Source organism: Loxodonta africana, chromosome 13 (genome assembly GCF_030014295.1).
Source record: "Loxodonta africana isolate mLoxAfr1 chromosome 13, mLoxAfr1.hap2, whole genome shotgun sequence".
Lineage (NCBI taxonomy): Eukaryota > Metazoa > Chordata > Mammalia > Proboscidea > Elephantidae > Loxodonta > Loxodonta africana.
Window position 1 is genome coordinate 26317977 of NC_087354.1, and position 20924 is coordinate 26338900.

The 20924-nt window shown below is 39.9% G+C and overlaps 1 protein-coding gene across 2 annotated transcripts in view; it reads left to right on the forward strand.

Annotated features, from left to right (window-relative positions):
• The window catches only part of AGBL1 (AGBL carboxypeptidase 1), a 968506-nt gene that overhangs the window by 310324 nt on the left and 637258 nt on the right, over window positions 1-20924 (forward strand). For both annotated transcript variants that reach the window (XM_023552843.2, XM_064267104.1), the window contains exon 16: window positions 4034-4214. In XM_023552843.2, the coding sequence (XP_023408611.2) occupies window positions 4034-4214 (181 nt within the window). The remainder of the gene's footprint in view (window positions 1-4033; window positions 4215-20924) is intronic.

The window sequence follows — 20924 nt, forward strand, 5'->3', positions numbered from 1 at the left end:
GTTTTGTCACAAAACATTTTTCCAATGGTATTTTAAAGCATCCATTCTTTTGCTCTTTGGTTTCCTAAAAGTAGTTGTCCCATTTGTCTTTGATAAGTGAAATCAAGACAGAAAGAATGCCCCCCCCCAAAAAAAACCTGTTGCCTTCAAGTCTATTCCAACTCATAGCAACCCTATAGGACAGAGTAGAACTGCCCCCTAGGGTTTCCAAGGAGCAGCTGGTGGATTCGAACTGCTAACCTTTGGGTTAGCAGCTGAGCTGAGCACAGTTACCACTGTGCCACTAGGGGTCCATTAAAGAATGGCCTAGGTATAAGAAAATACCTTAATGATGTCAGTTGATAAGGAAAATAATGATCAACTATTTTGGTCAAATCTTTTAAAGTTTGGCCTCAGAGAACTGATCAGGTTACTTTAAAACTCAGAACATTCCTGGGAATGACATTAACAACAACAATGGCAGCAGCAGCAGCAGTTAACCTTTATTTAAGCACTTGCTATGTATCAACAACTCTTCTAATCATGTTTTGTGTACAATTAATTTAATATTCTCCCACAACTGCATGAATTATTTTCCCCATTGACATGTAGGAAAATGAAGAGGTATAGAAGCACATAACTCATCTCTGGTAGAAAAGAGCAGAACTGGAATTTGAACTCTGGAAATATGGCTCTAAAAGCTGCTCTCTAATCAACTATACCATAATGCTCCCTATAAAGCAAACGTATTGTCTACAATGAAGTCAGAATTCCTTCTAAAGCACAGGTTTTTGCAAGTTTTTTTCCTGCTGAAAATCCATCTTTGGTTGACTCTCTATTTCTTGTTAGTGGTTCTCAACCATTCTTTTCTGGGACACACATTGTCAACTACCATTCTCATTACAACTTCCTCTTTCACTATTTTCTCCTCAATTCAGAAGGCACATGAGAATGCATGCCATTTAAGGTAATATTATTATAGGGATGGCTTTAAATTTCATCTTATATTCGTAGAAACTAGTACTGGAGTTTAACAGCATGGAACATAGACATGATTAGATTGGCTTGGTCAAATAAGGGCTTATTGTTCTCAAATATCAAGAAATTTTAAAGAAAGCAGAGAAGGTGTGGTGTAGCTGTTTAAGGAATTTATCAACAACCTGGACTCTTTCTAACGTTATGCCATCTTAGCATGTGACTTTGATGCTCGTGGTGGTTTTCCAACCTGAAAATCTCACATCTACGGTGAAGGCAGGAAGAAGAGGAAGAGAAAAAGATAGGAGACAAAAACCAAGAAGCGTTTGCCTGGTGAAATTGTTTCCTTTAATCAGTTCTCCAGAAAGAATCACCCCTGCTACCATTTATATCTCACAGGCCCAAATTGTGGCACATGGTTACTCCCACCTACAACAGATCCATGAAGCTGGATATCTTAATCTGGGAACATTCTGTCCTCCCTAAAATCAGAGACCTGTTAGGAAGACAGAAGAAGAGAATGGTTGTTGTTGGCCAGGCAACCAGCAGTCTGTGCCATTTTTATATTTGTATTTTATTCATAACTGATGATTCTGCAACATATTCCATCACTAATCACAGCACAACAGTGATACCATGACTCCGTGGTTGAAAACTTCTGGCATACTGGATAAATGCAAATATCTAATCAATATATGTGAGGGAGGATCTTACCAGTTTACCATCAGTCTACTTTTCTCCATTCACGTGCCGCCTTGCCCAGCCCTTTGCTTTAGCCACAGGTAACTTGTAATTCATTCATGTAACATGGAATTCATTCTTGAATATGCTGCCAACTTCCATTCCTCTGTGTTTCTGCTTGTAACTTTTCCTTTGCTTAGAAGACCTTTCTTACCTTTTCTGGCTGGTAAAGCTGGTAAGATGGTACTTATTCTGCAAGATCCAGTCCAAATACCATTACATCTCTGAGAACGCCCTACTCTAACCCCTTGTCCCATTCTGTGTTGTTTCTCTGAGAAAGTCAGGTCTATTTTTGGTGCTTTACATACAACTCTACTTGTCATTATTTGCTTGTCTATTTGTTGCTACTGACAAATGCTATGGGCTCTTAGAAAACAAAGACCTTAACTTATTCAACTTTGCTACCCAGTGCCTTCTGTAGTCCCTGAACATACTCAAGACATCTGTTTAAGGAAAAACATAACTATTATCTCCAATGTATAGAGGACCTACAAGGAGCTGAGGTGGCTTTTCCTCGCCATAGTCAATAAAAACAGACTGATATATGCCATCGCCTGTCAGTTTGTTGTACTTTGGTGGTTTGCTTGTTGCTGTGATGCTGAAGGTTATGTCACTGGTATTTTAAGTACCAGTAGGGTTGTCCATGGTGGGCAGGTTTCAGTGGAGCTTCCAGACTAAGATAGACCAGGAAGAACGACCTGGTAATCTTCATCCAACAATTAGTCTGTGAAAACCCCATGAATCACAACAGAATGTTGCCTGATATGGTGCTGGAAGATGAGCCCCTTAATTTGGAAGCCACTGAAAATACACAATGGTGGCAACGATGGGCTCAAGCGTATAAATGATTGTGAAGCTGGCAAAGAACTGGGCAATGTTTCATTCTGTTGTACATGGGGTCACCATGAGTCAGGGCTGACTCGACAGCAACTAACAACAACATTCGCCTTAAACCTAGATCTCAGTGGATGTCAGCAGAAATCTAGAAGAGACAGAATGTTTTTTTTGTTTGTTTCATTCTATGTTAATATAATTACAGTATTTCAAGTTATTTTTTTCTCTTCTATTATCTGTTCTTCAGGTCTGTTATCAAGAGCTATTTGGTTTTGTCTTTTTTTTGCACAGAACTAGACACGCTTTGTGCCCTCAAGAAATGCTACCACTTAAGGGATGAAAAGCCATATTTAACTCAGAATTTAAATGATACAGAAAGCAATTACTGGCTTATTAATTTTAGGCTGTTTCGTGGTTGGGATATTTATACTTGAAAGATACTTGGTTATTGCCATTAGAGTGGACTTGGGAGCAATAACGAATTGGTTGAAGATACAAATGAGAAAAAGATTCAGGAAAAACAGCACAGAATGGGACATGGGGTTAGAGTAGACTTGGTGATTTCCTGGTAGGATGCCAACCCGACGTCTCTGCGAATATGGGGGACAGATATCACCAGTCAATCAAAATACACTTCCACCAATGCACAGATACAGCTTCAGAATATGACTCAACACTTTGACACTCCAGATGTCTTCGATCAGCAAAGAAGGAAAGACAAACTTATCATTCTCTAATCAATGCATTCTCCATAAGTTCTATGGAGGTCAGGGTACTCCCTGTGACTTGGTAAGAGCCTTTTCTTGACACCCTTTGAGAAGTGATGAAAGTATTGTGACCCCAAAAATGAGAGATTCATTCCATCAAATCTCTCTCAAGTATTGAGGTAAATGTCTTATAAAGTTCCCAATACACCACTTCTGTACTTGACTCCTCCTTCTGCTGGATAATGAGAACGATACTACCCACAAACTTTATAATGAGGAGGGAGGGAACAACATGTACTGAATGGCAGGCAATATGTTGAGTGATTTAGATGTGTATCTTTTGTTTAACAGCCAGGTGAGGTCAATACTATCGTTCCCATTTTCTAGATGAGAAATAGCCTCAGAGGAAGTAAGATCTCACAGCTGTTAGGTGATGAAGGTGAGATTCAATCTCAGATCTGTGACATCCAGTGTCATATTATTGGACTACACTCTGGAGAACTTATTGTTTTCTTTGGTGATATTCATAAAGTTTGCTTCTTGGCCTCTTTTAATACCACTAAGTACTTATGCTTCTGATAATAGCCATGAGCTCTAACTTTACACTCTCTTGAGTTTTCCAGGTCAAGATCGAAACAGATGGAAAATGAATGCATGTAGATCATAAAATGTATTAGGAATAATCAACCTATTTGGGCCTCCATGCCAGCCAGGTGTAATTCTGTCCCCCAGAGACTGTCTAGATGGAAATGGAAATCATATTTAGGTTTAATTTTCTCTTATCCCTTTTTCTGCAGGGCAACGTCCATACCAGGTGATCACTGCCCGAGTTCACCCAGGAGAGAGCAATTCCAGTTGGGTAATGAAGGGGGCTTTGGAGTTCCTGGTCAGCAGTGACCCGGTGGCTAGACTGCTGAGGGAAAATTTCATTTTCAAGATCATCCCTATGCTCAACCCAGATGGTGTCATCAATGGCAAGTACGTCAGGCACCTGGCCAGACCTAACATGCATTTATGTTACCATAGTAATACATAGTAATACACGGGTATGATTGGAAAGGCTTTGGTATCCTTGTCAGGAATAAGTTCTCTTGGGCTTCTCTTCTCTGGCACAAGTAACAATGAGTTATTTATGCACACTGATGCCAGTCTCAGCTTCTATGGGTGAACAGAAAGTTACAGATTCATAGACAATTAATGCCAGAGGGTCCTTAGAAACAATCTAGTCTAACACTCTCCCTCTCCGAAAGAGGAAACTTAGGTCCAGAATAATCAAATGACTATTGGTGGGTGGAAACCCCAGTGGCATAGTGGTTAAGAGCCCCAGCTGCTAACCAGAAGGTCGGTAGTTCAAATCCACCAGGTGCTCTTTGGAAACCCTATGGGGCAGTCCTACTCTGTCCTATACGGTTGCTATGAGTTGGAATCGACTCGATGGCAATGGGTTTGGTTTGTTTTTTTGTGTTGGTGGGTTAGTGGTAAAGTCAGAGATCAAATTATGATCTCCTCACAGTAAGACCCGTACTTTTATTTACTTATTAATGCTTTGTTTTTGTTGTTACCTGCTGTTGATTTGACTGAGTCATGGTGATCCGTGTGTGCAGAGTAGAACTGCTCCAGAGGGTTTTTACTGCTGTGAACTTTCACAGCATATCACCAGGCCTGTCTTCTGAGGCACCTCTTGTTGGGTTTGAACCATCAACCAAGGCTAGCAGTCTAATTCTTAACTGTTTGTGCCACTCCAATATTAGTGCTTACTGCAGGTAAATCAGAAACCCTGGCAGCATAGTGATTAAGAGCTATGGCTGCAAACCAAAAACTCAGCAGTTCAAATCCACCAGGTGCTCCTTGGAAACTCTATGGGTCAGTTCTACTCAGTCCTATAGGGTCCCTATGAGTCGGAATCAACTCGACGGCAATGCGTGTGCAGGTAAATCTTTATTCTCAGTTGGATATTACTGGATTCTGGATGCAGCTATAATAAAGGTGTCACCTAGCTACATGGAATGTTAGCTGAAAGAGAGAAGGATAGGGTAGTTCTTTTTACCACCCATCCTCTATATACCTTTGGAATGCATAATGGGAAAGATGAATCCCAGTGTTTGATAAGGTCTTTTGTAAAGGGTCACCATTCTCAGAGCTTGTGACCTGAGGCCCAGATATCAGATGAAGTCCCCAAGGTCACATGATCAGTGGGTAGGGGTGATAGGGTTAGCATTCACAAATATCTTTCTCAAACTTTGTGGACAAAGGGTAAATTCCCTTGCTATGGTAATAGATGATTCTTCTTACTACAGGAATGGACATTATATCCTATAGAAAAAATAGAATACACAATAAATAAAATATTGAAAGAAAAATAATTTCAAAAGCTACAAATCTAAAAGAATAAACAATTGAGAAATAATATTAAAGAAGCAAAAAAACAAGTTCAGAAAACTGAGCAAATAGAATGACACCGAAAAGGTAAAATGGAAAGAATAAAAGGAGAATTAAAAAGATATGCTAATAAAAGAAGTAAAAACTTCAAAGAGATAAAATTAAAATTACTTAAAATAAATAAGAGAATGATTTAAGATAATATAGTAATTAATTTCTTTACGAGAAAAGTTAAATCAATGTTAAACAGCTGAATAGACTAGCAACAAATGAGAGAATAAAAAGATTGATCAGTTAAAAAAGTTAAACATATAACGATGATACAGTTAAAGTCCAAATGGTAAAATAGGTTAAGCTATGCCAAAATGTAAGCAAATCAAAGCTAAAAATTAAAAAAATAAACTTCCAGCCATATGTACATATAAAGCTAAACCAAATCCCTGCCGTCAAATCAATTCTGACTCTTAATAACCCTATAGGGTTTCCAAGGCTGTAAATTTTTATGAGAGACAGAAGTAACACATCCACGTGTTTCTAACAGGTCTTCCTGGCTTAGCAGTTCTTCTCAGGCTTTAGTTTTCTTGGTGTAAGTTCTTTTAGGGCAGAGAGCAGGGACCCTCGTCTTTGCCTGTAATTTCTGGTTAGCCTTCGAGCATGTGAGAGGACTAGGAGGCCAAGTCCTTCTCTAAGTAGCATTCAGCCAAGCCTCTAGCAGCAATTATGCTTTGTAGATTTCAGGTTGGACAAGGTTCTAAAGTAGTGTCCTCTCCTGGTAGAACAGAACACAGCTGGCCCCTGCAAGGTGCTCCTTTAAGCTCTGGAGAATGGCTTTGGGACAACAATGGATGAGCCAAGGGTTGTATCAGCCTGTGTCCTCAGCCTAAATGAGCTATGCAAGGCATTTTGAGGGACATGATCCCATTTGACATTTTCTAAACCAAATTGGCTCTTGTCAGAATTTTCTCCTTCCATTCAATTATCTGGGGTCTGCTAGAGAATGTTCCCTGTGTGGGCTATAATGGAAGGAACCCTGGGTTTAGACTCTTAACTCCAGTTTAGAATTCTTGCTTTTTACCATTAGTTTGGTTTTCTCTTCCGTAGGGAAAGGAAGATAACAAAGCTGCTTGTTGAGCTTTCTGGGAAAAAGTCTCATAAGCCCGAGACAATATTCAAGCTCAGGGATAAGTATTATGGTTGCTTCCATTTCAAATACTCACAACTCCAAATCGGGGGCTTGATCCAGGTCTTTGGCTTAAAGGTTAATGTGGACTCAGCCACTGCCTATACTCCTGGCCTGGACACTCATTATTTCTAGCTCACAGCTGGTTGCTCTGAGCTCCCAAATGGCAGTCCAGCTTCTTCTCAGTGACATTGCTGTTCATCATCATTATCATTATTTATTATGACTAAAATTGCCTCCTTAATTTATATAGCATCTTTCATCATGGAGCTCACTCTGATCATTCAAACAATTTTAGCCAGAGACTTGAAAACTGTAGCAGCATTCTACCAATAGGAAAATCACACACATTATTATCAAAAGACTTGAGAGGACCATGGGCACATAACATCTCACTAAAAAGCTTAAAAGTCTCAGTCCATGAGCTCTTCTAAGAACACTCCTGATTTGTGATTTATCTAACTTCCATTTCAACTCTTTCCTTTTTGGATATTCCATTTTAATGCATGTCCATTCCATTCCATGCAATTAGGTGTTTTGTTTTATTGTGTTTTGATCTTTGCCCTGTAAGCTTCACCCATTTTAGGCAGTCTTACCTTTGGGTATCTTCAATTGCATGGGAAAGCTGGACAATAAGGAAGATAGGAGAAGAATTTATGCCTTTGAATTATGGTGTTGGCCAAGAATACTGAATATACCACGGACTGGCAGAAGAATGAACAAATCCATCTTGGAAAGAGTACAACCAGAATGCTCCTCAGAAGCAAGAATAGTGAAACTCTGTCTCACATACTTTGGACATGTTATCAGGTGGGACCAATTCCTGAAGAAGGACATGCTTGGTAAAGTAGAAGGTCAGCGAGAAAGAAGAAGACCCTCAATGAGATGGAATTACACAGTGGCTGCAAAAATGGGCTAAAGTGTAACAATAATTGTGAGGATGGTGCAGGACTGGGCGGTGTGTCATTCTGTTGTACATAGGGTCACTATGAGTCAGAACCGACTCAATGGCACCTAACAACAACAACCACCACCTTGGGAACCTCATGGATGAAAATCGAACCCCCCTTCTACATGCCCAAAATTCCTCATGTGAGGTCCTCTTCAAGCTTGATGCAGTTCACTTAAACTTTGTTTATGTGATATGGTTTTTAATGCTCTCATCTTTGTTAATTTTTTCTGGACACATTCCTCTTGACAGGCTTCTTAAAGATGATAACCCTGCCTGTGTGGTCTGATCAGAAGAGAGGCAATCCTTGCATAAAGAGTAGGGGGCCTAAACCTGAACTTGGCACTTAACTTACTAGACAGTACTTTTCTTTTGCAAGTAATTATGTGCCCCCATGGAGCTTACAAGAATGTGTAAAAGTAGACTAGTTTCCTTTTGCAGTGTTGGTGATGCAGCCTTTTAAGCTAGCTGGGAGGTTTTGATAGCAGTAGCCAGAGAGACAAAACCAGGATTTTCTGGCAAAAAAAAAAAAAAAGGTGGTAAGACTTGCCAAACCAAGGATCTCTTAGCAACACATGCTTGTAACAGGAAAACAAAATGCAAAGCGAACAACAAAAAGCTGGATTTTAGAGCATGGTGGTGACCATACTTACTGTTTATACTCCAATATGTGGTGCTGGTGTCCACAGAGTTCTTTGTGGGTGGAGATCAGTGTTGCCCCTGAATGGATTGGTTATTCCCATTGTCAGTCATCCTAGAAAGGAGTAGATCCTGGAATAGGAATAAAACCAAAACCAAACCCAGTGCTGTTGAGTCGATTCCAACTCATAGCGACCCTATAGTACAGAGTAGAACTGCCCCATAGAGTTTCCAAGGAGCGCCTGGTGGATTTGAACTGCTGCTGACCCTTTGGTCAGCAGCCGTAGCACTTAACCACTACACCATCAGGGTTTCCGGAATAGGAATAGATGCCTGAAAAATGGGTCTTTAGAAAGAAAAAGGGACTCCCCTCAGCTTGAAGTAGGGAGACTGATCTAGCCAGAAGGTTCCCCTAAGTCATAGGGGAAAGATGGCTTCTGCCACCGGAAGCCAGAGGAAACAATCCTTTAAGTGGCCATGTGAGAATGAGAATAGCTATACCGGTAATCAGTTTTAAATTTCCGGAGAGTAGTTCTTTTATAACTTCTGTTAAATTGTTTATTCTTTAAGTGTTGATAAGCCTTTCAGACTTGTTTCAGATGTGTTATGGAGATTTAAAGAAAGCACCCATGCCCAGGACTGGGAAAGGGGAAAACAGTAGGTGTACTTAATGAAATTCTTAAGAGAATGCTGAATAATAAACACAATAGCTAACATGTTTTAAGAGTTGTGCTCAGTAAAATTGTGGCATTAAAAAAATTGAGATGGGGGGGCGGAGCCAAGATGGCGGACTAGGCAGACGTTACCTCGGATCCCTCTTACAACAAAGACACGGAAAAACAAGTGAATCGATCACATACATAACAATCTACGAACCCTGAACAACAAACACAGATTTAGAGACGGAGAACGAACTAATACGGGGAAGCAGCGATAGTTTCCAGAGCCTGGAGCCAGCGTACCAGTCAGGTACGGCACAAGCACAGAGACCTGCTCCACCCCCCTGAACTAACCCCGGGAGGGGGACCAGCAGGTTCCACGGGCGGCGTGGGATGCAGCCGGTAGGAGAAGTCCCCGGGAGGCAGTGACTGATCTTGGAGCAGAAAGAGCAGCATCCGAGCCGGGGAACCGTCCCGCAGGGATTTGGACTGCACGCAGGTACGCCATAAACACGGAGAGTTGCTCCACCCCCTGAACTAACTCCGGGAAGGGGACCAGCCGGGTCGCGCGGGCGGCGTGGGACACAGCCGGTAGGAGAAGTCCCCGGGAAGTAGCAACTGGTATTGGAGTGGGGAGAACAGCGTTCCAGCCGGGACACTCGGTCGCGGCACAAGCACGGGGAGCTACTCCACCCATCTGAACTAACCCCGGGAGGGGGCCCACCTGGTTCACGGGGGCGGCACGGCCACGCGGCTGGAGGGACGAGAAGTCCCCGGGAGGCAGCGACTGATTTTGGAGTTGAGAGTGCACCGTCCCAGTAGGGGAGCCTTGACGCTGGGCGTGGGGCTGGAAGCGGAGGATCTGACCGTGACTCCAGCGGGCCAGACCCCCTGGGGGCAATCTCCACACAGCCAGCACACATAGGCGACGCGCCCGCGGGAATCTCAGATATAACAGTCATTCCAAGCAAGACAAGCAACTCTGGCTATATTCTGAGGTGCTACTCTCCTATCTCTCTGTTCCCTCCCCCACCCTCCCCAGGCGGCTTCATTAACATCTGAATAGCCTGAGCCAGAGGGAGAACTCTGATAGGGATCTGACTGCAGTTTTTTTTTAGCGGATTTTCTGGAAAAACTAGTTTCCCAGTGATGGCTCGGAGACAACAATCCATATCAAACCACTTAAAGAAGCAGACCGTGACAGCTTCTCCAACCCCCCAAACAAAAGAATCAAAATCTTTCCCAAATGAAGATACAATTTTGGAATTATCAGATACAGAATATAAAAAACTAATTTACAGAATGCTTAATGATATCACAAATGAAATTAGGATATCTGCAGAAAAAGCCAAGGAACACACTGATAAAACTGTTGAAGAACTCAAAAAGATTATTCAAGAACATACTGGAAAAATTAATAAGTTGCAAGAATCCATAGAGAGACAACATGTAGAAATCCAAAAGATTAACAATAAAATAACAGAATTAGACAACACACTAGGAAGTCAGAGGAGCAGACTCGAGCAATTAGAATGCAGACTGGGACATCTGGAGGACCAGGGAATCAACACCAACATAGCTGAAAAAAAATCAGATAAAAGAATTAAAAAAAATGAAGAAACCCTAAGAATTATGTGGGACTCTATCAAGAAGGATAACCTGCGGGTGATTGGAGTCCCAGAACAGGGAGGGGGGACAGAAAACACAGAGAAAATAGTTGAAGAACTTCTGACAGAAAACTTCCCTGACATCATGAAAGACGAAAGGATATCTATCCAAGATGCTCATCGAACCGCATTTAAGATTGATACAAAAAGAAAAACACCAAGACATATTATCATCAAACTCACCAAAACCAAAGATAAACAGAAAATTTTAAAAGCAGCCAGGGAGAAAAGAAAGGTTTCCTTCAAGGGAGAATCAATAAGAATATGTTCTGACTACTCAGCAGAAACCATGCAGGCAAGAAGGGAATGGGACGACATATACAGAACACTGAAGGAGAAAAACTGCCAACCAAGGATCATATATCCAGCAAAACTCTCTCTGAAATATGAAGGCGAAATTAAGATATTTACAGACAAACACAAGTTTAGAGAATTTGCAAAAACCAAACCAAAGCTACAAGAAATACTAAAGGATATTGTTTGGTCAGAGAACCAATAATATCAGATATCAGCACAACACAAGGTCACAAAACAGAACGTCTTGATATCAACTCAAATAGGGAAATCACAAAAACAAACAAATTAAGATTAATCAAAAAAAAAAATACACATAACAGGGAATCATGGAAGTCAATAGGTAAAAGATCACAATAATCAAAAAGAGGGACTAAATACAGGAGGCATTGAACTGCCATATGGAGAGTGATACAAGGCGATATAGAACAATACAAGTTAGGTTTTTACTTAGAAAAATAGGGGTATATAATGAGGTAACCACAAAAAGGTATAACAACTCTATAACTCAAGACAAAAACCAAGAAAAACGTAACGACTCAACTAACATAAAGTCAAACACTATGAAAATGAGGATCTCACAATTTACTAAGAAAAACGCCTCAGCACAAAAAAGTATGTGGAAAAATGAAATTGTCAACAACACACATAAAAAGGCATCAAAATGACAGCACTAAAAACTTATTTATCTATAATTACCCTGAATGTAAATGGACTAAATGCACCAATAAAGAGACAGAGAGTCACAGACTGGATAAAGAAACACGATCCATCTATATGCTGCCTACAAGAGACTCACCTTAGACTTAGAGACACAAACAAACTAAAACTCAAAGGATGGAAAAAAGTATATCAAGCAAACAATAAGCAAAAAAGAAGAGGAGTAGCAATATTAATTTCTGACAAAATAGACTTTAGACTTAAATCCACCACAAAGGATAAAGAAGGACACTATATAATGATAAAAGGGACAATTGATCAGGAAGACATAACCATATTAAATATTTACGCACCCAATGACAGGGCTGCAAGATACATAAATCAAATTTTAACAGAACTGAAAAGCGAGATAGATACCTCCACAATTATAGTAGGAGACTTCAACACACCACTTTCGGAGAAGGACAGGACATCCAGTAAGAAGCTCAACAGAGACATGGAAGATCTAATTACAACAATCAACCAACTTGACCTCATTGACTTATACAGAACTCTCCACCCAACTGCTGCAAAATATACTTTTTTTTCCAGCGCACATGGAACATTCTCTAGAATAGACCACATATTAGGTCATAAAACAAACCTTTGCAGAGTCCAAAACATCGAAATATTACAAAGCATCTTCTCAGACCACAAGGCAATAAAACTAGAGATCAATAACAGAAAAACGAGGGAAAAGAAATCAAATACTTGGAAAATGAACAATACCCTCCTGAAAAAAGACTGGGTTATAGAAGACATCAAGGAGGGAATAAGGAAATTCATAGAAAGCAACGAGAATGAAAATACTTCCTATCAAAACCTCTGGGACACAGCAAAAGCAGTGCTCAGAGGCCAATTTATATCAATAAATGCACACATACAAAAAGAAGAAAGAGCCAAAATCAGAGAACTGTCCCTACAACTTGAACAAATAGAAAGTGAGCAACAAAAGAATCCATCAGGCACCAGAAGAAAACAAATAATAAAAATTAGAGCTGAACTAAATGAATTAGAGAACAGAAAAACAATCGAAAGAATTAACAAAGCCAAAAGCTGGTTCTTTGAAAAAATTAACAAAATTGATAAACCATTGGCTAGACTGACTAAAGAAATACAGGAAAGGAAACAAATAACCCGAATAAGAAATGAGAAGGACCACATCACAACAGAACCAAATGAAATTAAAAGAATCATTTCAGATTATTATGAAAAATTGTACTCTAACAAATTTGAAAACCTAGAAGAAATGGATGAATTCCTGGAAAAACACTACCTACCTAAACTAACACATTCAGAAGTAGAACAACTAAATAGACCCATAACAAAAAAAGAGATTGAAACGGTAATCAAAAAATTCCCAACAAAAAAAAGTCCTGGCCCGGACGGCTTCACTGCAGAGTTCTACCAAATTTTCAGAGAAGAGTTAACACCACTACTACTAAAGGTATTCCAAAGCATAGAAAATGACGGAATACTACCCAACTCATTCTATGAAGCCACCATCTCCCTGATACCAAAACCAGGTAAAGACATTACAAAAAAAGAAAATTATAGACCTATATCCCTCATGAACATTGATGCAAAAATCCTCAACAAAATTCTAGCCAATAGAATCCAACGACACATCAAAAAAATAATTCACCCTGATCAAGTGGGATTTATACCAGGTATGCAAGGCTGGTTTAATATCAGAAAAACCATTAATGTAATCCATCACATAAATAAAACAAAAGACAAAAACCACATGATCTTATCAATTGATGCAGAAAAGGCATTTGACAAAGTCCAACACCCATTCATGATAAAAACTCTTACCAAAATAGGAATTGAAGGAAAATTCCTCAACATAATAAAGGGCATCTATGCAAAGCCAACAGCCAATATCACTCTAAATGGAGAGAACCTGAAAGCATTTCCCTTGAGAACGGGAACCAGACAAGGATGCCCTTTATCACCGCTCTTATTCAACATCGTGTTGGAAGTCTTAGCCAGGGCAATCAGGCTAGACAAAGAAATAAAAGGTATCCGGATTGGCAAGGAAGAAGTAAAGTTATCACTATTTGCAGATGACATGATTATATACACAGAAAACCCTAAGGAATCCTCCAGAAAACTACTGAAACTAATAGAAGAGTTTGGCAGAGTCTCAGGTTATAAAATAAACATACAAAAATCACTTGGATTCCTCTACATCAACAAAAAGAACACCGAAGAGGAAATAACCAAATCAATACCATTCACAGTAGCCCCCAAGAAGATAAGATACTTAGGAATAAATCTTACCAAGGATGTAAAAGACCTATACAAAGAAAACTACAAAGCTCTACTACAACAAATTCAAAAGGACATACTTAAGTGGAAAAACATACCTTGCTCATGGATAGGAAAACTTAACATAGTAAAAATGTCTATTCTACCAAAAGCCATCTATACATTTAACGCACTTCCGATCCAAATTCCAATGTCATATTTTAAGGGGATAGAGAAACAAATCACCAATTTCATATGGAACGGAAAGAAGCCCCGAATAAGCAAAGCACTACTGAAAAAGAAGAAGAAAGTGGGAGGCCTCACCTTACCTGACTTCAGAACCTATTATACAGCCACAGTAGTCAAAACAGCCTGGTATTGGTACAACAACAGACACATAGACCAATGGAACAGAATTGAGAACCCAGACATAGATCCATCCACGTATGAGCAGCTGATATTTGACAAAGGACCAGTGTCAATTAACTGGGGAAAAGATAGCCTTTTTAACAAATGGTGCTGGCATAACTGGATATCCATTTGCAAAAAAATGAAACAGGACCCATACCTCACACCATGCACAAAAACTAACTCCAAGTGGATCAAAGACCTAAACATAAAGACTAAAACGATAAAGATCATGGAAGAAAAAATTGGGACAACCCTAGGAGCCCTAATACAAGGCATAAACAGAATACAAAACATTACCAAAAATGATGAAGAGAAACCCGATAACTGGGAGCTCCTAAAAATCAAACACCTATGCTCATCTAAAGACTTCACCAAAAGAGTAAAAAGACCACCTACAGATTGGGAAAGAATTTTCAGCTATGACATCTCCGACCAGCGCCTGATCTCTAAAATCTACATGATTCTGTCAAAACTCAACCACAAAAAGACAAACAACCCAATCAAGAAGTGGGCAAAGGATATGAACACACATTTCTCTAATGAAGATATTCAGGCAGCCAACAGATACATGAGAAAATGCTCTCGATCATTAGCCATTAGAGAAATGCAAATTAAAACTACGATGAGATTCCATCTCACACCAGCAAGGCTGGCATTAATCCAAAAAACACAAAATAATAAATGTTGGAGAGGCTGCGGAGAGATTGGAACTCTCATACACTGCTGGTGGGAATGTAAAATGGTACAACCACTTTGGAAATCTATCTGGCGTTATCTTAAACAGTTAGAAATAGAACTACCATACAACCCAGAAATCCCACTCCTCGGAATATACCCTAGAGATACAAGAGCCTTCATACAAACAGATATATGCACACCCATGTTTATTGCAGCTCTGTTTACAATAGCAAAAAGTTGGAAGCAACCAAGGTGTCCATCTACGGATGAATGGGTAAATAAATTGTGGTATATTCACACAATGGAATACTACGCATCGATAAAGAACAGTGACGAATCTGTGAAACATTTCATAACATGGAGGAACCTGGAAGGCATTATGCTGAGCGAAATTAGTCAGAGGCAAAAGGACAAATATTGTATAAGACCACTATTATAAGATCTTGAGAAATAGTAAACCTGAGAAGAACACATACTTTTGTGGTTACGAGGGGGGGAGGGAGGGAGGGTGGGAGAGGGTTTTTTTTATTGATTAATCAGTAGATAAGAACTGCTTTGGGTGAAGGGAAAGACAACACTCAATACATAGAAGGTCAGCTCAACTGGACTGGACCAAAAGCAAAGAAGTTTCCGGGATAAAATGAATGCTTCAAAGGTCAGTGGAGCAAGGGCGGGGGTCTGGGGAACATGGTTTGCGGGGACTTCTAAGTCAATTGGCAAAATAATTCTATTATGAAATCATTCTGCATCCCACTTTGAAATGTGGCGTCTGGGGTCTTAAATGCTAACAAGCAGCCATCTAAGATGCAGCAATTGGTCTCAAACCACCTGGAGCAAAGGAAAATGAAGAACACCAAGCCCACATGACAACTAAGAGCCCAAGAGACAGAAAGGGCCACATGAACCAGAGACCTAGATCATCCTGAGACCAGAAGAACTAGTTGGTGCCCGGCCACAATCGATGACTGCCCTGACAGGGAGCTCAGCAGAGGACCCCTGAGGGAGCAGGAGATCAGTGGGATGCAGACCCCAAATTCTCATAAGAAGACCAAACTTAATGGTCTGACTGAGACTGGAGGAATCCCGGCGGCCATGCTCCCCAGACCTTCAGTTGACACAGGACAGGAACCATCCCCGAAGACAACTCATCAGAAATGAAAGGGACTGGTCAGCGGGTGGGAGAGAGATGCTGATGAAGAGTGAGCTAATTATATCAGGTGGACACTTGAGATTGTGTTGGCAACTCTTGTCTGGAGGGGGGATGGGAGGATAGAGAGAGAGGGAACCCGGCAAAATTGTCAAGAAAGGAGAGACTGAAAGGGCTGACTCAAGACGGGGAGAGTAAGTGGGAGTAGGGAGTGAGATGTATGTAAACTTATATGTGACAGACTGATTGGATTTGTAAACGTTCACTTGAAGCTTAATAAAAGTTATTATAAAAAAAAAAAAATTGAGATAGATTTATTTTTTTCTAATTATATAAATGACATGTGACACAGCCAGGATACTACGTACTTGAAAGAGGAGATTTAATAGAGGGAATTGGTTTGCACATGTGGGGGACATCTGAAAGCTCAGAAAGAGGATGCTAAAGAAATGAAGAAATTAATGACTGCAGAAGCAGCTTCCACCTATAAAGATGGGAAAACCAAAGGGAAGAAGTGAAGTTATCAGAATTTTGGAACTTTAGGGGTTCCAGGGGGCTGGTGTTTAGAAAGCTGAGAAGGGAGCCTGACCTGGCAGGTGCTTCAGTGGATGAGGTGCACAACAGAGAGAGTGAAGGCCTGTAGACTAGACTGTATCCAAATGGCAAGGGAACACCTCCTGCCTGTAGCTGGTACCTTTGAGGAAGCGCGGCAGTGCTGGTGCTGTGAGTGCCTAAAAAAGCAAGGGGTTAGCCAGTCACCTGCAAGCTGCTGTAGGCATATTAAATGGAACTGGGAAATGGAGTGTCCTTTTCTCCCTCTTCCTTCCAATCTCCCTCTAATTCATTGGCAGAATTTAATGGGAAGCTGACTGGCAAAGGAGTCTGGGCACTGCAGTTTGCAGAGATTTAGCCCTGGTGTGACAGAACAAAGTACAGAATTGCGGGCTAAGAGCTCAGAGACAACAGGTGAAAAACCAGCACAAGTGTCCATTTACTGAGTAACGAGGTGCACTAGGCATTATGCTTAACACTCTGTGTCTGTGACTTCTTCATTCTCAAAAAATAAAATACCTTGTTTCCAACTGAAAAAGTGATACATAATTATTGTAGAAAATTCAAAGGTATAGAAAAAATGTAACGAGAAATAAAAAACAAAACAAACAAAAAATACTGCCACCTAAATTCAGGATTATTGCATTGCGGAAGTCCTGGTGGCACCGTTGACACTAGGATCTATCATAATTACATAGTGCCTCTGGAATTTTGGAACATGGAGGTCCTACTTAAATCCAGCTGCCCAGAGTTAAGTTGGAGAAGGTCCTTTAGTCATTTGTCTGTAAATTGACAGCTACGGTGTATCAGCTATATCTTTAAATATATTTCTAGAACATACAAATTTTAACTTTCATAAAATAATATATCCTATATTTTTTATAGTACAACTTATAAGCTAACAATGTATTCCTATGGCAATAAATAAAAATGACATCATTAGTTTTGAAAGTAGCAATTACAGCGTTGATGGGCCATCATTAAACTATTTCCCACTATAGACAGATGGTATTCTTGGTATATTCCTGGTGAATTTCCCTGGTCATTTTCTTCAGATAAATTTTCAAAAGTAGTCTTTTGAGTCATATGTTGTATATATTTTATATTTGATACGTATTATTGCCTGAATACTCCCTTTAGAAAATATATCAATTTACATTCCGCTACTCCTTTTTTTTTACTCCTGGATGCAAGTGCCTGGCCACCATACCCTTTTCAACACCACACATTATCCATCTTTATTTTTTGCCAAGCCGATGGAATAAAAAACATGATTATAATTTTAATGTTTTATACTTTTGACTTCTAATTATTACAATTGTCACAAAAAAGTAAATATTTCACTCCCATTTTGCAGAAGAAAAAACACAACTGAGGCAAAAGGAAATTACACAACATACCTATTATCACATATCATAAGTTTCAGAGTCAGGAATTGAACTCAGGCTTGTCTAGTTGCAAAGCGTGTGTTCTTTCCCCTAGGCTACAGGACCAAATGCCAAGGCTTCCAGATAATCATCCTAATGCTTCTCCTCTTGGAAGTTGCTAGCATTGAACTTGGGGAGTGGTAAATGCCTAATATATGCTTGCTAAATCTAACTCTGAGTGCACCTAATTTTTCTAAAGCCTCCTAAAGTGTTCCTCCCTCAAAGGGGTCATTTCATAAGGCTTTGAGTGACCTTTGTTGACAGTGAACTGTTGGATACACATCTAGTTAAATAGTACTTAAGTGTTGGTGCACTCATTGATAATGTCCTACTACAGGCTAGATCAGAAGGGAAAATTCAAGTTCTCTTCACTTTCAGCGAGCAAAATTGTGTCATCTGCAGCTTGCAGGTTGTTAATAGTCTTCCTTCAATCCTGATGCCTCGTTCTTCATATAGTCCAGCTTCTCAAATTATTTGCACGGCATACAGACAGAATAAGTATGGTAAAATGATACAACCCTGACCCACACCTTTCTTGACTTTCAACCATGCAGTATCCCCTTGTTATGTTTGAACCACTGACTATTGGTCTAGTTTTCTGCATGAGCACAATTAAGTGTTCTGGAATTCTCATTCTTTATAATGTTGTACATAATTTGTTATGATACACACAGTTGAATGCCTTTGAATAATCACTAAAACACACATAAACATCTTGCTAGTATTCTCTGCTTTTAGCCAAGACCCACCTGACATCGACAATGATATCCCTTGTTCCACGTCCTCTTCTGAATCTGGCTTGAATTTCTGGCAGCTCCCTGTCAATGTACTGCTGCAACCACTTTTGAGTAATCTTCAGTACAATTTTACTTGTGTATGATATTAATGATACTCTTTGACAATTTCCACATTCTGTGGAATCACCTTTCTTTGGACCTTTTCCAGTCGGTTGGCCAGGTAACTGACTTAACAAATTTCTTGGCATAGACGTTTGTTGAAACATCTTAATTATTATTCTGTCAATTACTGGACCTGTTTGGTGCCAATGCCTTCAGTGCAGCTTGGACATCTTCCTTTAGTACCATCAGTTCATGACTATATTTTATCTCCTGAAATGGTTGAACGTCAACCAATTCTTTTTGATATAGTCACTGTGTTTTTCTTCCATCTTCTTTTGTTGCTTCCTGAGTCGTTTAATATTTTCTCCATGGAATCCTTCAATATTGCAACTTGAAGCTTGAATTTTTTCTTCAGTGCTTTCAGCTTGAGAAATGCCGAGCATGTTCTTCCCTTTTGGTTTTCTAGCACCAGGCCTTTGCACATGTCATTATAATACTTTACTTTGTCTCCTCCAGCTGCCCTTTGAAATCTTCTGTACAGCTTTTTACTTCATCATTTCTTCTGTTCACTTTAGCTAGTCGACATTCAAGAGCAAGTTTCAGAGTCTATGCTGACATCCATTTTGGTCTTTTCTTTCTTTCCTGTCTTTTTAATGACCTCTTGCTTTTTTCATGTATGATGTCCTTGATGTCATTTCACAACTCGTCTGGTATTCAGTCTTTAGTGTTCAAAGCCTCAAATCTATTCCTGAGATGGTCTCGAAATTCAGGTGGGGCGTACTCAAGGTTGTACTTTGGCTCTTGTGGACTTGTTATAATTTTCTTCAGATTCAACTTGAACTTGTGTATGAGCAATTGATGGCCTGTTCCACAGTCGGCCCCTGGCCTTGTTCTGACTGATGATATTGAGCTTTTCCATTGTCTCTTTCCACAGATGTAGTGGATTTGATTCCTTTGTATTACATCTGGTAAGGTTCATGTGTATAGTTGCCTTTTATGTTGTTGAAAAATGGCATTTTCAGTGAATAAGTCGTTGGTCTTGGAAAATTCTGTCATGCGATTTCCTGTGTCATTTTATCACCAAGGCCATATTTTCCAACTACAAATGCATCTTCTTTGCTTCCAACTTTCACATTACACACACACACACACACACACACACACCCACACCAAACCCATTGCCTTTGAGTTGATTCAAAGTTCATACAGACCCTATTGGACAGAGTAGAACTTCCTCACAGGGTTTCCAAGGAGCAGCTGGTGGATTCAAACTGCTGACCTTTTGATTATCAGCCAAATGCTTAACCACTGTGCCACCAGGGCTCTGTATTACAATCACCAGTAATTATCAATGCATCTTGATTGGATGTTTGATCAGTTTCAGACTGCAGAAGTTGGTAAAAATCTTCAGTTTCTTCATCTTTGGCATTAGTGGTTGGTGTGTAAATTTGAATAGTAGTTGTATTAGCTGGTCTTCCTTGAAGGCATATGGATATTATCCTATCACTGCCAGCATTGTACTTCAGGATAGATCTTGAAATTGTCTTTTTGACAACGAGTGTGATGCCATCCCTCTTCAATTTGTCATTCCTGGCATAGTAGACCATATGATTATCTGATTCAAAATGGCCAATACACGTCCATTTTGGCTCACTAATGCCTAGGATATTGATCTTTGTGCATTCCATTTCATTTTTGTCTTCCAATTTTCCTAAATTCGTACTTTGTACATTCCATGTTCCAATTATTAATAGATGCGTGTAGCCGTTTCTTCTTCTTTTGAGTAGTGCCGCATCAGCAAATGAAGGTCCTGAAAGCTTGACTCCATCCATGTCATTCAGGTCGACTCTACTATGAGGCAGCTCTCCCTCAGTCATGTTTTGAGTGTCTTCCAACCTAAAGGGCTCATCTTCTG